The sequence below is a fragment of the Mus caroli genome, unplaced genomic scaffold, assembly GCF_978045245.1.
Source record: "Mus caroli unplaced genomic scaffold, Mus_caroli_1 scaffold_3, whole genome shotgun sequence".
Taxonomy (NCBI): Eukaryota; Metazoa; Chordata; class Mammalia; order Rodentia; family Muridae; genus Mus; species Mus caroli.
This window is the reverse complement of record NW_028227258.1, coordinates 41,294,092-41,309,708: the sequence shown is the minus strand read 5'-3', so window position 1 is coordinate 41,309,708 and position 15,617 is coordinate 41,294,092. Positions and strand designations below refer to the sequence as shown.

The window sequence follows — 15,617 nt, the reverse complement described above, 5'->3', positions numbered from 1 at the left end:
TTTTGCTCCCTTGAAAGCCATGTCTATGTTGAAGAATATAGGAGATGTTTTTATTATTTCATTTGGATTTTTGTAACATGTTTTCACATGTTCTGCTTCACTCTGTTTGTACCCTGAAAAGCAGCCCTACACACTGCCACTACTTGTCCTTGTGACAAGACAAATCTCATCATCTTGTTTGATGAAATATCTCATTGATATAAATCCTAATCATCAGGTGTCAGTTAAACTTCTTACTTATCTTTCATTTTTTTTTTCTATCCCAGCCTTTTTCCTTTAGGTCTCCTGACTATTCTATACCCCCACACAGATTACATTCATAACCTTTCATTTCATTGAACCTGGTGAGTATTTTTCCCCAACTCCTTCAACTGAACATCATTAGTGGCCTCTCAGGATTCAGCTGAAGTAAATTTCTTTTGGTCTTAGTGCACTGATACTTGTAACCTCTCCTGTCCACTTTGTGCCTCTACCTATCCTATCATGTAACTTGCTCCCATTCAAAGTTTTAATTTTATATCTTCTTCTTGGTACACTAGGATATCTAAGTGGATCTGTATATTCTCAACACTTAATTTGTTCTAAAGCATGGAGTGGGTATTCAATAAATGTTAATTGGATGAAATAAGTGAGTGGTTAAATAAACCAAACAACTAAGATTTCTCTTCTGAAATACTATAATCAAACACTAGGAAAATTACAATTGATATTAAAAACCATGGCTATAGTATGTCATTTTCAGTTTTATCCTCTTTATTTTTTAAGTTATCAAAATAATTTATAATAGTGAAATACCTCTTAAATACACATGATATCTTCTAAAGCTAAAAGTAATATAACTCAACCAGTGTTTAAAATCAATTTGGAACATTAAACATGATAGAAGTAGAAAAAAATTCTCTTCTGATGTCCTTCATGAAAGGAATTGTGAAAAGTTCCTGATTAGACAGAAACTGTACCATCTCCAAGGGAAAATACTCAGCCCGACTGTGGCTTCATAGAGTGAATTAGGTAGTGCTCCTTCTGTTTCTATTACGTGGGAGAGTTTGAAGAGTATTGGTATTAGGCCTTCTTTGCAAGGTAGAAATCTGCAATAAAACTATCTGGTCCTGAGTTGTTTTGTTTTGTTTTGTTTTGTTTTGTTTTGTTTTGTTTTGTTTTGTTTTGTTTTGTTTTGTGTGTTGTTGTTGTTGTGTGACTTTTAATGACTGTTTCTATTTCTTACGAGTTATGGGAGTGTTTAGATGGTATATCTGATCCAGATTTAACTTTGGCATTTGGTATCTGTCTAGAAATATCCATTTCATCCAGATTTTCCAGTTGTATTTGAGTATAGCCTTTTGTAGTAGGATCAAATGATTGTTTGAATTTCCTCAGTTTCTGTTGTTATATCTCCCTTCTCTGATTCTTGTTAATTTGGATACTGTCTCTGTGCCCTGTGGTTAGACTAGTTAAGGATTTATCTATCTTGTTGATTTTCTCAAAGAACCAGTTCCTGGTTTGGTTGGTCATTTGTATAGTTCTTCTCCCCCCACCCCCCAAACTTGGTTGATTTCAGCCCTGAGCTTGATTATTTCATGCCACTACTCCTCTTGGTTATATTTGCTTTTTCCGTTCTAGAACTTTCAGGTGTGCTGTTAAGCTGGTAGTGTATGCTCTCTCCAATTTCTTTTTGGAGGCACTCAGAGCTGAGTTTTCCTCCTAGCACTGCTTTCATTGTGTCCCATAAATTTGGTTATGTTGTGCCTTCATTTTCATTAAATTCTAAAACATTCTAATTTCTTTATTTCTTCTTTGACCAAGTCATCATTGAATAGGGCATTATTCAGATTTCATGTGTATGTGAGATTTCTGTTGTTTTCATTGCTATTGAAGACAAGCCTTAATCCGTGGTGATCTGATAGGATGCATGGGGTTTGTGTTTCCATTATCTGTCCATTGATGAGAGTAGGGTGTTGAAGTCTTCCGCTATTATTGTGTGATGTGCAATGTGTGCTCTGAGTTTTAGTAGTTTCTTTTATGACTGTAGGTGCCCTTGCATTTGGAGCATAGATGTTCAGAATTGAGAGTTCTTCTTGGTAGATTTTTTCTTTGATGAGTATGAAGTGTCCTTCCTTATCTTTTTTGATAACTTTAGGTTTTAAGTTGCTTTTATTCAATATGAGAATGATTACTACAGCTTATTTCTGGGGACCATTTGCTTGGAAAATTGTTTTCCAGCCTTTTACTCTGAAGTAGTGTTTTTATTTACCACTGAGGTGCATTTTCTGTATGCAGCAAAATGTTGGGTCCTGTTTACATATCCAGTCTTTTAGTCTATGTCTTTTTATTGGGGAATTGCGTCCATTCATGTTAAGAGATATTAAGGATTAGTGATTTTTGCTTTCTGTTATTTCTTATTTTATTTTTATGTTTGTGAATCTTCTTTTGAGTTTGTTGAAAGAAGGTTAATTTCTTGCTTCTTCTAGGGTGCAGTTTCCCTCCTTGTGTTGGCCTTTTCCATCTATTATCCTTTGTAAGGCTGGGTTTGTGGAAAGATATTGTGTAAATTTGTTTTTGTCATGGAATATCTTGCTTTCTCCATCTATGGTAATTGAGAGTTTTTCTGGGTCAATGTTTTCTACGCTATCTTCTGCATGTGAGATTCTCTCTATCTTTTGTATTTTAATGGTAATGCTTATATCTATGACTCCTGATCTCTGTCCTAGGTTTTCCATCTCCAGGGTTCTCTCCCTTTGTGATTTCTTTATTGTTTCTATTACCATTTTTAGATCCTGGATGGTTTTATTCAATTGCTTGACCTGTTTGGTTGTTTTTCTTGCAATTCTTTAAGTAATTTTTTTGTGTTTCCTAATAAAGGGCTTCAAGCTGTATACATGTCTTCTCCTGTATTTTTTAAGGGAGTTATTTATGTCCTTCTTAAAGTCCTCTGTCATCATCATGAAATGTTATTTTACATCAGGATCTTGCTTTTCTGGTGTATTGGGGTAACCAAGGCTCACATTGTGGGAGAACTGGGTTCTGATGATGCCATGTAGCCTTGCTTTCTGTTGCTTATGTTCTTGCCCTTGCCTCTTGCCATCTGGTTATCTCTGGTGTTACCTGGTCTTGCTGTCTCTGACCTTGGCTTGTCCCTCCTGTAAGCCTGTGTATCAGAACTCCTGGGAGACCAGTTCTGTCTGGAAGTAACTTGTTTATAGACAGCTGTGGCACAGGGTCAGCCCTGGGGTTTTGATGGTAACCAGAAGCATTCTGTCCTGGGCTGCTCATCAGTTCCTGTGCCCTGAGGACTCCAGGTGGGTCCCTCTTGGGCCAGGAATTTGAGCAGAAGTGGTGGACTAACCTATGCTCACAGGTGCATCCACACTTCAAGGAGACCAGCTCTCTCCTGTTGGTGGCATTTGGGTATGGAGCACTGTCAGCTCCAGGTACAGATGGGAACTGGAAACCTTTTCCAGTGGTTTTCCCAAGAGTGTGCAATCAGTTTCAAGTCATTCAAGATTTCTCCAACTTTTGAAATAAACCTTTTCCATTCCAAGGCTGTGGTGAAGCCTGTGATCTCAAACACTTCAGACTTGGGATCACTGTCCTCCGCCTTCTTGTGAAGCCAATTTTATGCTCTTTAATGTAACATAAATATGTCCCAGGTATGTAGTCCAATAATTTTGTAATGTTAAATGCCACTATTTGTGGAAATTTCACCTTGGTCAGTGTCTGTAGTGGTTCTTGTTTTGGTGCTTTATATGAAAATTTTTACTGCATTTCAGAGAAAATACCAAGAATATAAGTATGAAAACTATAAGAGCTTTTTAAAGTTAAAATGTATGAAAGTCAGCTCACGTATTAACATTTCTCTATGTAAGTCACTGTACTTCTGCAATATTGAGATACACTATATCAATTAATCTCCTTGCAAAGCAGGATTTAGAGAGAAGAAAACTGAGACTTAAAATTTAAATAGCTGTGATTATGTAGGGTGATACAGCTAGTATTTGCTGAAGTAGTGTTATGAATACAGTTATGTCTGATCCTCAAAACCACTGTTTCCTGTTTCCCAGACCTGATTCACAAGTTCTTTCAGAAAGTGGTGTTCACTGGTGGTGCACTGTGATTATCAGATGTGGGTAATGCCATCACATTTGATGTTCAAGGCCACTTCTGTAACCTTGGACTGGATTTGGAAGAAAGATTAGAACAAATGCAAGCTTGGAGCTGAGAAGTATGACATGTCTACCATATTTGAGCTAGAGACTCTCTATGGAATGCAGTGAGACACACTAGCTCTCCCTCCATACCTCTATCCCTCTGTCTCTGTCTCTGTCTCTGTCTCTGTCTCTGTCTCTGTCTCTCTCTCTCTCTCTCTCTTACACACACACACACACACACACACACACACACACACACACACTGCAAACAATCACATTCTATGAAAACCCAGCCAACATTAACACATGTCTATACAATCTAACGGTTATACAGATGGAAACATGTTTGAGATGGTCAGTCATGTGTTTCTAGGATTGCTGATCAAATACATCCGTTAAGAATGTTTTCTGTATCAGAACCTAGTAGTGCATATCTGTAATCAAGCTCCAAGAAGGTAAGGATGAGAGGAACACCTGTCTTTACCTATATTGTGAACTCTGGAATGACACACTTAAGACATGTGAAATAAAAGCACCGAAACAAGCAAACAATTGACTCTTATAACCATGGCCTAGATTACTGTAGGGCGCCTCACCTCAATTTATCATAGTACTAGAATACAGATACTTTTGGTTTTAGAGGAAAGCACTTAAATGCTTTAACTAAATTCATATTCCTCTAAGGATTAAGGCATGAAGTTTTTCCACATAGAGAAATTCTCATTTCCACATAGCTTAATTCTCACAATATGATCACAGAACACACTAGAATGGTTACAAATAAAGGTGTTATTAGAGCCTGTATTAAATAATTTATTTGAATAAAACCAGAAAGAATAATTAAAAAAAAATACCTTTGAGAAAGTAACTAATACAATACAATGGATGTGTGGTACATTTACTGGTGATTAACACATTAGTGACGCGTCTGAAATTACATTTTTTTAAAGGGTCCTCTTCCTCTGCAGAATGCATGTTTATGGAGACAGCTTTAATGTTGTTGCCTGCTGTGCAGTTCAATAGAGTATGTTTTTAGGTGGCTGGCTGAGGGTTATTTTGTTATGTATGTCGATGGAGATAAGTGTTTTAATTACTTTTTTAATGTCTGGGCTTTTGTATTTTTCTCTGCTCTTCCCTTTTATTTCCTATTGCTAAGATTACTGCCTCATCTCCACAGCAGGTGGCGATTGCAAATTTGTTTTCTTTGTAAGGCTGGTAGATTTATTTTGTAATATAACTGTTCCTTTTTAGTATTTTATTATTAATGATTTCTTTACTTTGGAATATAGTCTACTTACACAACCCTAAATAGTAATTTCCTAAAACCATCTATGAACTCCCATCATTAAGGGGGAAAAAACTGCCTGAGGCATATTGCTTGAGTTTCCCTTACCCTTCCTTAGTTGACAATGTGAAGATTAAACTTTAGGAGATTGTTTATAACAAATGCTAAAGGAAAAAACAAAACCAGGAAGAGAAATGATGGAAGTAAGAAGAGGAGAGAAGGAGCCCCAGAGACAGACATACTTAATACAAAATACCAAAAGTCAGGGGAGAAAATATAGACTTGTGATAGAAATATGTTACATTCATGCATGTATTTTAGAAAAGGAATTTTAATTAGGCCTTGTACTATGTTAAAATTAAATTTTAATTATTAAAATAACAGCTAATTTTCAGAAAATTAAAGCACTACAAAAGTATGAAGAAAAAATAAAAATCCTTGATGTCTTTTTCAGGGATTTTGTGGTATCCTGTCTTACAGATAAAACAAAAGTCAGATGAAATCTGAATAAATAAAGTTATTTGTCAGTAAGGTTACTCATATCCCATTTTTATCTTATATATTCATATTTATGAATATACTGTTTTGTTATTATGTTTGTGTGGTTTTATTTTGTTCTGGACATAAAAAATGTATCTATTCTGAACACAGTGGTATGAGAGAATTTATTCATATGTTCTACATATGGTACAAAGACTTATCAAAACATAGTTTCACTTCATGTAGTCAGCTTTGGTTATGCATACTCTTATCCAATACTAAAAAAAGTATTTTTGTTTTATCAATTGAGTTCATGACCTTATTTTATTATCTTCAAATTTTTGAGAATAGGAAAAGCTCAGTTCAACATGGCTCTAGCTTATTTATGATTTTGTACAGAGATACCAGTGTATTGTGGGAAATTATTGTTTGAAGGACTAGTTCCATCTATACCATTTTTAGGAGTCTTATCCTGTTACACTATAACTAGTAGCATGACACACACAAGTAATGTGTGTGTTTGTATTGAAAGAGCCCAGAAGGCACTTCCAGGAAGCAGATGTTTAATGGGGATTTGAAAAATCAATGAAATGAATATTATTGTGATCCATGGTGATCTAATTTCATAGGTGTTATATTGAATTGCTCCATTCTTTCTGGATTCAGTCTGAACACTCAGAACTAACCATATTTACAGTGGGCTGTCAGGGAAAGGGGCTTTTATTGAGAAAAGAATCACAATAGGGTCTCATTGATCTGTTCTCTTTCTAATCAATATATGGATCCCAGAATGATAACCCATATGGCACTATTGTCCCTTGGAAGCAAGATATAAGTCCTTTGACTCATAAAAGGGATCTTTAAGTGACAGATGAAAAACGTTGTCATTGTTCATTGCATTGCAGAATACATTGGGACTTAAAAGGATTGTTTGATTTTCATGTTATAATCTCAACAGCTGGGACTCCATATAGGAAATGTTTTATTGTTGTTGTTGCTTTATTATAGTACATATACACACATTTTTTTCATGATTTTATGATTTTTGTTTGCATATTTTTACACAGAGATATAAATACTTGACTAATAGATTGTCTTTGGAAACATTTCCCAAGATTTTCATTACCATTGAAGTCTTCAATTTGTATGGTTTCATATTTTACATAGGATGACAAAAAAGGACTCGGATTTGAATGTTTTCCTAGATTAACCAGAAAGCACTCATGTACATTTCTATTTAATTTTTAAAACAGTTCCAGTAGCTGGAGAGAGGTCTCTGTTATGCTTAGAGCACTAGATTCTCTTGCAGAGCACCTGGGTGTGGTTTCCAGCACACTCATGGTAGGTCATACCTACCTGTTAACTCCAGCCCCAGAGGATTCCTTTTCCTCTTTTGTCTTCAATGGACATTGTTTTCAGAATTCACATACATACATGCAAGTAAAACACTTACACACATGAAAAAAAAAAACAGAATAGATGTTTAAAGATGACTCTGTAATATGTCAGACTATACTTAATTTAAAATGAAAGAATTCAAGAACCACTGTATTAGGCAACTTACAGAAATTTGTCTAGAAAATGGCTATGGCTGTTTGAGATTCTAATGCTATTCTTGTGTTATATAAGAAGAAAGAGAGCCGAGATATATTTGGTGGATGTGCAGTCAGGTATGGGGGAAGAGGGTACCTCTGAGGGGTGCATGCTGAGGCATCCCTTCTCTCTGAAGGATCAGCCACACAAGATGGTATAGTGTTTATTCAGGGTATAGGGAGGGAAGTTAAGAGAAAGGGAGAGAGAAAGGGGGGTGGAGGCTATCCATGAGCACATGGACAGAGGGAGGGAGAAGAATGGAGGGGGAAAGAGGGTAAGGGACTAAGGGTAGAAGAGCAAGAAGTGCAAGAGAGTGAGGAGGAGGCAAGCAGCCCTTTTTATAATGAGTCAGGCATACCAGGCTGTTGCCAGATAATTGTGGAGAAGAGCCTAGACTTAATACCACTAATTCTTCATGCTCTGAACTGAAAATCATAGTCAGTACTCTCACTCTAATTCTCTACTTTCTTGGTTTTGAGCACACATGACTCGAGTACCTTGTAATCTGCAGAGGATAGCAGAATAACTTTGTTCCCATCATTTTTGAATCTATACTAAGATTCCATTTTCTAGACTAAAATATCAATCCATTCAACAATGACACTTTAATGTATAATGATATTGTGTAAATGATGGGCTAGGTAGGCATTTAATTCATGTACACTCAAAGTGTTGTTTCATTGAATTAAACAATGATCCCTACTAAGAAAATGATAGCAAAATCTGAATTCAAAAGTTTTACCCAATATACTATTTCTAGTTCTACAAATGATTATGGAAGTATCTCAGTTTACAGTAAGAATTTGGAAAAAAAACAAAACTAAAGAAAATCAATTGTTTCACAAAATTATTGGTGAATTTTAGCTAGGTCTCTTTTAGACACTTTGTCTAATTAATTTGTGCTTAATCTTTCTGGATATTTTAATCTCCTTCTTAATCCAGCACCTTCCCTTAGCTTAGGACTAGGATAATGAAACTCACTCTTCCTCCTTCATGACCCTTATTCACAGGGCCTAATGCATGTGAGTCACATGATCTGTAACTGAAATGTATACACACACACACACCCATTCACACACCAGCATGCACAACACCCATATTATATTCTCTGAGAAGAAAGTGTGATCTCAAAAGAAACCACAAGACAATAACCTGTAGTGGCAAAGTTGAGGAAAAAAAATAGGCTTAACCTTATTTAGCACAGTAGAACCCCCAGGACCTAAAATATTCTGGTTTCCCTTTCAAACAAATAAAACAAATGATTTAAATGGTCTCAAGTTTTACAAATGAATTTGGATTGGAATTGTCTTTTTACATATATTTGATTGTTAACTATATGCATCAAGTTATAATAGAATACACACACACACACACACACACACACACACACACACACACTTTTCAAAAACAATTCCATGAGCTGGAGAGAAGCCTTAGTGGTTCAGAGCACCAGATTCTCTGTAGAGGACATCTAGATGTGGTTTCCAGTACCCACATGGTAGGTCACACCTAACCTATTAACAGGTTAACTTATGACATCTGCCATCAACTATATCTTGTCAACCTGAGGATGATAACAAATCTGTAGTGTTTTGTTTACTAAAGTCTGGTTTCTGAAGATGTGTGACATAACAACATCCTATGTACCTGTTGAGAACACCAATACCTAGAGCATCTATGTAAACTGCAGGCTTGTACTGGGGACCAGTTCTCATCTTCACTGCTATAGTCTCTTTAGCTTGAGGACTGTGATCCATTCTACAAATCACATTTATCTGGTGGTTATATTTCTCACCATGCTCAACTCTCACCCCACCTTGAAGTTAACATATCTCACAAAATTCTTGTTCAATTATATTAACACAAAGAAGTGACCCAATGAGTCACTCAAGAAAATGTCATTGACTATCTCATGATTCTCAAGCACAGCCCACTACAACTAGATCAAGGCACATAACTGATTTTTCCTTTATTACTTATTGGATGATAATACATTACAGAATATTTAGTATCTTTTTCAGGTTAATGGAAATTCAAAACGTGCTATGAACTTGAGGAGCTCGGTTCCTATGTGAGCTGCTGTTATTTATTCTGCAGTTGTTCCAGAGGGAGGTGATTTGGAAACAAAGCAAGGATACATGTTTTTTCAAAGAATATCAAATATTGAAAAATAACCAGCAGATGCCCAAGAGAAACACTTAAAAAGGGAAATACTTCAGAAAAGAAGTTTGCTAGAGAAAATAATCACAAAATACAAAGGCAGTCCAGAGAACCAGACAGCACTTTCTCAATCAGGAGAATGGGAACTGGTCACAGATCTATTCTGTGTAGCATGCAGCTTGCACATACCATAGTTGGACAGGGAAAGTGAATATATGCATTTCTAATGCTCCCCTAGAATACTACTGATTAATCTGCATCAAATATATCTAGATCCAATTATAACTTTAAACATGGAAAAGACAGCCCTTACAAAGGCTTGGGAGATGGCATGGTCAAGTTAGTGCTTGCTGGGCAAGTGAGAACATCCACCAAGTCTAACACCCTCCTAAAGACCCAGGGCCATGAGCTGTGCAATGTTAAATACCAGCAAGTGGGAAGCACAGGAAAGATCATTGCTAGGGTCTGTTGACCAGTCTACACAAGTTGATAACATCTAGGATAACTCACAGACATTGTCTCAAAAACTTAAACTTACTTAGGTGGAAAGAACTAGAGGATGACATCTGACAGCAACCCCTGGCCTTACCATACATGAACACCTGTACACATGTATACACAGGCACCCAGACATCCAGATACCCAGTCAGACAGACAGACAGATAGACAGACACAGAGATACAGACAGAAACTTACTGTAACTTTCAACATAGCTATTACGTTCATATGTGGTGCAATGTCCCCATATCTAAAATGTGGATAGAAATACCATCGTGTGTACCATAGAGTTATTTAGATATTTTAAATGAATTAATTATGCACATACCCTACCTGCCAGGCAATTATTGCAATGTGAGTAATCAATAAATGTTGAATAAATTTTTCTGTATAAGCAGAATTTACTTTCTTACTGAGAGCAGCTGAGAATTACTGGTTTCCTATACTTCTTAGAGAGATGTTGGATTGTGCACTACAACAGCAACTTCCCTAAAGAGCATCAATTTTCCCTGGAGACTTTGCAAGCCATGCCCATTGTTGAGCAGCTTGGGATGGTTTTGTTTGTCGAACATTGCCCATTCCTTTTTATTCATAAACTCTCATCTTCCTACTGACAGTTGAATTAAGAAGTCATTTCTGTGTCCTTTTGGAATCATCCTCTTGTAGACACAAACCTTATTTATTAATATGCCATCGACTCTCAGGGAACTCTTCTTTTGATAGATGGGGATTTGCAACTTTCATATTTCACTTAAGGTTGCCTCATTTTTCTTCCCTCGTAGAACTTTACTTAAATTCTCTAAGATTTAATACTTTACTGTGATTTAAACTTTATTCTTTCCTTACTAGAATATGTGAAGCTTGGAAGAATTTATAAACTATAGGATAAATAAGCCAATCTTACAGCAAAGGCTCCTTGAATCTTCATTATGTACCAGGTCTCGATGACATATGAGCACACACCAGCGTTGCTGATCTCTAAGTCTCTCATTCATTGAGGATAGTGGCATTTTTACCTGCTTAATAGAAATGGTGATTATGAGAGAAAGAGAGAGGGGCTTGAAGTCAGAGATCTCTGGGAAAACAGAGCCCGTAGGTGTGTGTGTGTGTGTGTGTGTGTGTGTGTGTGTGTGTGTGTGTGCACGCGTGTGCACGCGTGTGCACAGATTGGGGAGAGACTACTGACAGCAGTCATTGTAACTTTGGAAGAATAAAACTCAGAAATCTGTAATAAGCCAAAAGGGAATCTCAGGTAAAAGATGGTATTGAAATACACACACACACACACACACACACACACACACACACACACACATACACACTGGGGGCAGGAGGGAGGGAGGGGAAGAGAGAGAAAGGCTAAGGGGATGGGGGCAGAGTAAGAAAAAGGGTCACGTAGGCTAAACTGGCTATGGACTTGGAACTAGCATGCAGTCCAGACTGGCACTGAACTCACAATATAAGCCATAAACTGAGCTTGAGCTCCTGTCTCCTCTTCCCCATGGTTGGGATTACAGGCGTACTCTACCACACCATGTTTGTAGAGTCCTGAATTGGAGACCAAGGCTTTTTGCATGGCACAGATGCCCTATTCTAACTGAGCTGGAGCCCTGATGTTCAGTATAGAAACACAATTTTCTTTCATAGGGAAAGTGTGTTTTCTTCTTAAGGCCTTTCACTGATAGAATAAGGCCAGCCCACACTAATAAGGTGGTCTTTAATTCAAGTTATACAATTATAGTTCTAAACAGCATTTTAAAAAAGGCACCCACATTTACACATAGGTTACTATTTTAGTAAATAGCAGACTCTGTAGCTCAGTCAAGTTGACACATAAAGCAAATGATACTGCACAAAATCTCAGAGCTGTGAAGTGGGTGAAGAGAGACTTGCTCCAAAATCTGTCTGGTGACCAAGACCTGCTCTTGGTCACGCCATAGCATTTTAGGCACTGATCTTCCATAGTGCCATGACCAGAAGGTTAAAGTTACCACATTGAGACATAAGTTACCTGAACTGGAGACAAGGTCGTTGTGACTCATGAGACTCAGTATGTGACCTGAGCTATGTAGGGTGCAGGGATAATTTAATCATAACGAGTCTGTCTGGTTACTGGCTCATTTTTCATTTTCTTAAGCCAACATTCATAACTCAGAACATCTTGCCAATTCCCTTTGAAACATTTATAGTAAAACTCTGACCCAGTAAATTATAAATCCATCATAGTGCCAAATGTAGATTTAAATGAAAGAATAAGAAACCCAATTGCCTTTGCCCATGTCTTGATCCAAGTGAACAATGATGAATGAATGAATGAATAAAAAATATTATTGCATCCAATTCCAACTGGTCAGTCCTGAAATCCTACACATACAAGTAGCTTTTAATAGATTTAGCAGGTTGTCTTAATATGTTTATTAATATTTAAGTATAATACATATTAAGAATCATATATATATATTAGCCAGGCATACTATGAATACACACTATGACCAAGGCAACTTTTATAAAAACAACATTTAGCTGGAGCTGACTAACAGGTTCAGAAGTTCAGTCCATTATCATCAAGGTAGGAACATGGCAGCATCCAGGCAGGCATGGTGTATGAGGAACTTAAAGGTCTACATCTTCATCTGAAGGCTGCTAGCATAATACTGGCTTCCAGGCAGCTAGGATGAGGGTCTTAAAACCCACAACCTACAGTGACACACCCACTCCAACAGGGCCACACCGTCTAATATTGCCATGCCCTGAGCTGAGCATAGACAAACCATAACTTTCTTACAGGTTTTCTGTTTAACCACTCGTCTTTTATTATTTATATCACTATGCCTCTGTTGTGAGTGTGTGTGAATGTACATGTGCATATGCGTGCCAAGCATCTGGAGATCAGAAGACAACTTTGTAACATCTATTGTCTCTTTCTTCTTTACATAGGTTCAAACCTTACGTGTGGAGGTTTGAACAAAAGGTACCTTTACGTGCTGAGTCATTTCATCAACTTTCATCATTAATCCTGTAATACACTTAGAATTTGTCATTTATGAGAAGCTGAACTTTTAATGTAAAGTGCATTTATTCCTTGGGATATGTTAATGTCTATTTTTCCTAGAATAATATTTTTTATCCATTAATTAAATATGTGACCATGGGTTTTTTTTTTTTCTTTGCTTTTAGTTTCCTTGGGTTTTTAACACTCAGCACTCTATATCCTCTTAAACATTTTTACTTAAATCATAAGGGAGAGTATAAATTTCCCTGTTAATACTGTGTCAGTGTGTATTATAATTTGTGTATTGTTGTACAATATATTTCTCTCTGTATATGCATATATATGTGTGTGTATATATATGTATATATATAGTGAAGTTTGTTATATATGTGTAATTTCATACTAAAGGAATATGAGATCTGTTAGATTGTTCAGAGCTAAGGGTATATTTGCAGTGATGAAACACTATGATCAAAAGCAAGTTGGGGAGGAAAGGGTTTGTGTCGTTCACACTTCCATATAGTAGTCTATCACCGAAGGAAGTCAGGACAGGAGCTCAAGCAGGATAGCAAACAGCAGGACAAAAGCTGATGCAGAGGTCATGGTGGGGTGCTACTTACTGGTTTGCTCTTTATGGTTTGCTCAACATCGTTTATAATATAACACAGGTCCACCCGCCCAGGATGATAATACTCATAATAAACTTGGACTCCTCCATCAATCACTAATTAATAAATTGCCTTCCAAGCTTGTCCACAGCCTGAATCTGTGGAAGCATTATCTACATTGAGACTCCTAAGCGATAGCTGTTTCTTGTGTCAAGCTGACATAAAATCAGTCAGTACAATTGTGTTATCTACATTTCTCTTTTTGGTGTGTTTATAGAATTTGTTTCTGTTAAGAATCACAGTACTTTGAAGATTGTCACTATTTTCCTAATTTTAATAACCATTTAGTAAATAGATTGCTATTGATATTTTTTATACTTTATTAAATAGGCTTGCCAGAACCCAAAAAGGACCATATTTTCCAAGGCTTGACACAAGTCCAGGGATTTTACACATCTAAAGACTTTCTGCCACTTGTCGCCAAAAGCAGTAAAACAGGTAAAACCTATTGTCTTCTGCTAAATGTCGTCTGTGCTGCCTGAGGCATTATAAATTTATATTAAATTCAAACTCAGTAAGACATTATTCATATCTTATCCTGATCCTTGAGTAAACAGCACTAAGGTAAAAACATTAAAAACTTATACAACTATTGTGCAGAAATTATAGAATTTCCTATTATTCCAAGAATGCATCATGAAAGGAATTTGTGTATGTGTGTGTGTTCCATGTAAGTCTAAAGTGCACCGTGAAAAACTAATTCAAAATAAAAAGACTGCAGCTAACACTGGAAGAGATCCTAGCAATAAGGAAAGCTTTCTAGTTTGGGAGCTATTTTAAAGCAGAATGAGTCTTCGCATGTCTGAAATGATGTGTGTCTGCAGAGGCAGGAAGATCAAGGACTCTTCTAGAGCAGTAATTTTAAGCAGTTAAAGTAAGACACTTTGATAGACACCCTATTATTTCATGTACCCCAAGATGAACAACCTGAAGGGAAGACGATGCCAAGTTTTGGCTCCATTAGTGCCCTTGTCTTCCTGATAAAGAAGCTGTAGTATTTTTTTTAACTAGATGGTCTAAAGCTTCAAACATTTATTTTTAAAGGATACTGAGGCATATCTGTTCCTACATCTAATTATCAAAAATGTATGTTTCCATTTCCTTGAAAAATTGAAACAAACAAGTATTAGATTACTTGAAAGGTAATGGCAGTGAAGGATATCTTCCCTACCTGTCTCAACCCCTAGATCCTGGAAGCTTGTGGGTTTTTCCACAGGAAGATCATGGTGCACCAAGCTTGCATTTGAGAATCACAGAATGTCAGTTGTCTAATCCCCAAGAGACGATCATCTAAACAAAATGATTGTATTTATTGAAATTATAGGTCTAGACATCATCTAGGGTGGCATTTCAAAAATTATAGTAATTCATCTTATCAGCAGTTTATAATACACTACTGATAATAGAGTACTGCCTAACACAGAACACAGTCTGAATTTCTGTTTCTCCAAGGATCTGCCTAAGGATACCAGATCTTCTTATACATAGTCTGAGAAATACCTGCTTACGAAGTCATATTTCCTTGGCTGGTGGGATGGCTCAGTAGGAAAAAGCACTTGAATGTAGGCCTGACTCAGTAGTTGCATCCTTGGATCCCACTATAGGGCTGGAGAGGGCCGTCACCTGAAAGATGTTCTTTGTCCACACCTTGTACACTGTGACATGTAATGCCTGCACATACACAAGCATGACATTATTTAGATTAATAAATGAATAGACAATAAATATATACACATATATATGTTTTATATATATATATATTTGTGTGTATATGCATGTATGTGTATATATATGTA

At 36.6% G+C, this 15,617-nt stretch overlaps 1 protein-coding gene across 2 annotated transcripts in view; it reads left to right on the top strand.

The window, feature by feature from the left end:
* The window catches only part of Dpyd (dihydropyrimidine dehydrogenase), an 899,256-nt gene that overhangs the window by 331,065 nt on the left and 552,574 nt on the right, over nucleotides 1–15,617 (top strand). For both annotated transcript variants that reach the window (XM_021158977.3, XM_085835556.1), the window contains exon 9: nucleotides 14,152–14,259. In XM_021158977.3, coding sequence (XP_021014636.1) covers nucleotides 14,152–14,259 — 108 coding nt within the window. The remainder of the gene's footprint in view (nucleotides 1–14,151; nucleotides 14,260–15,617) is intronic.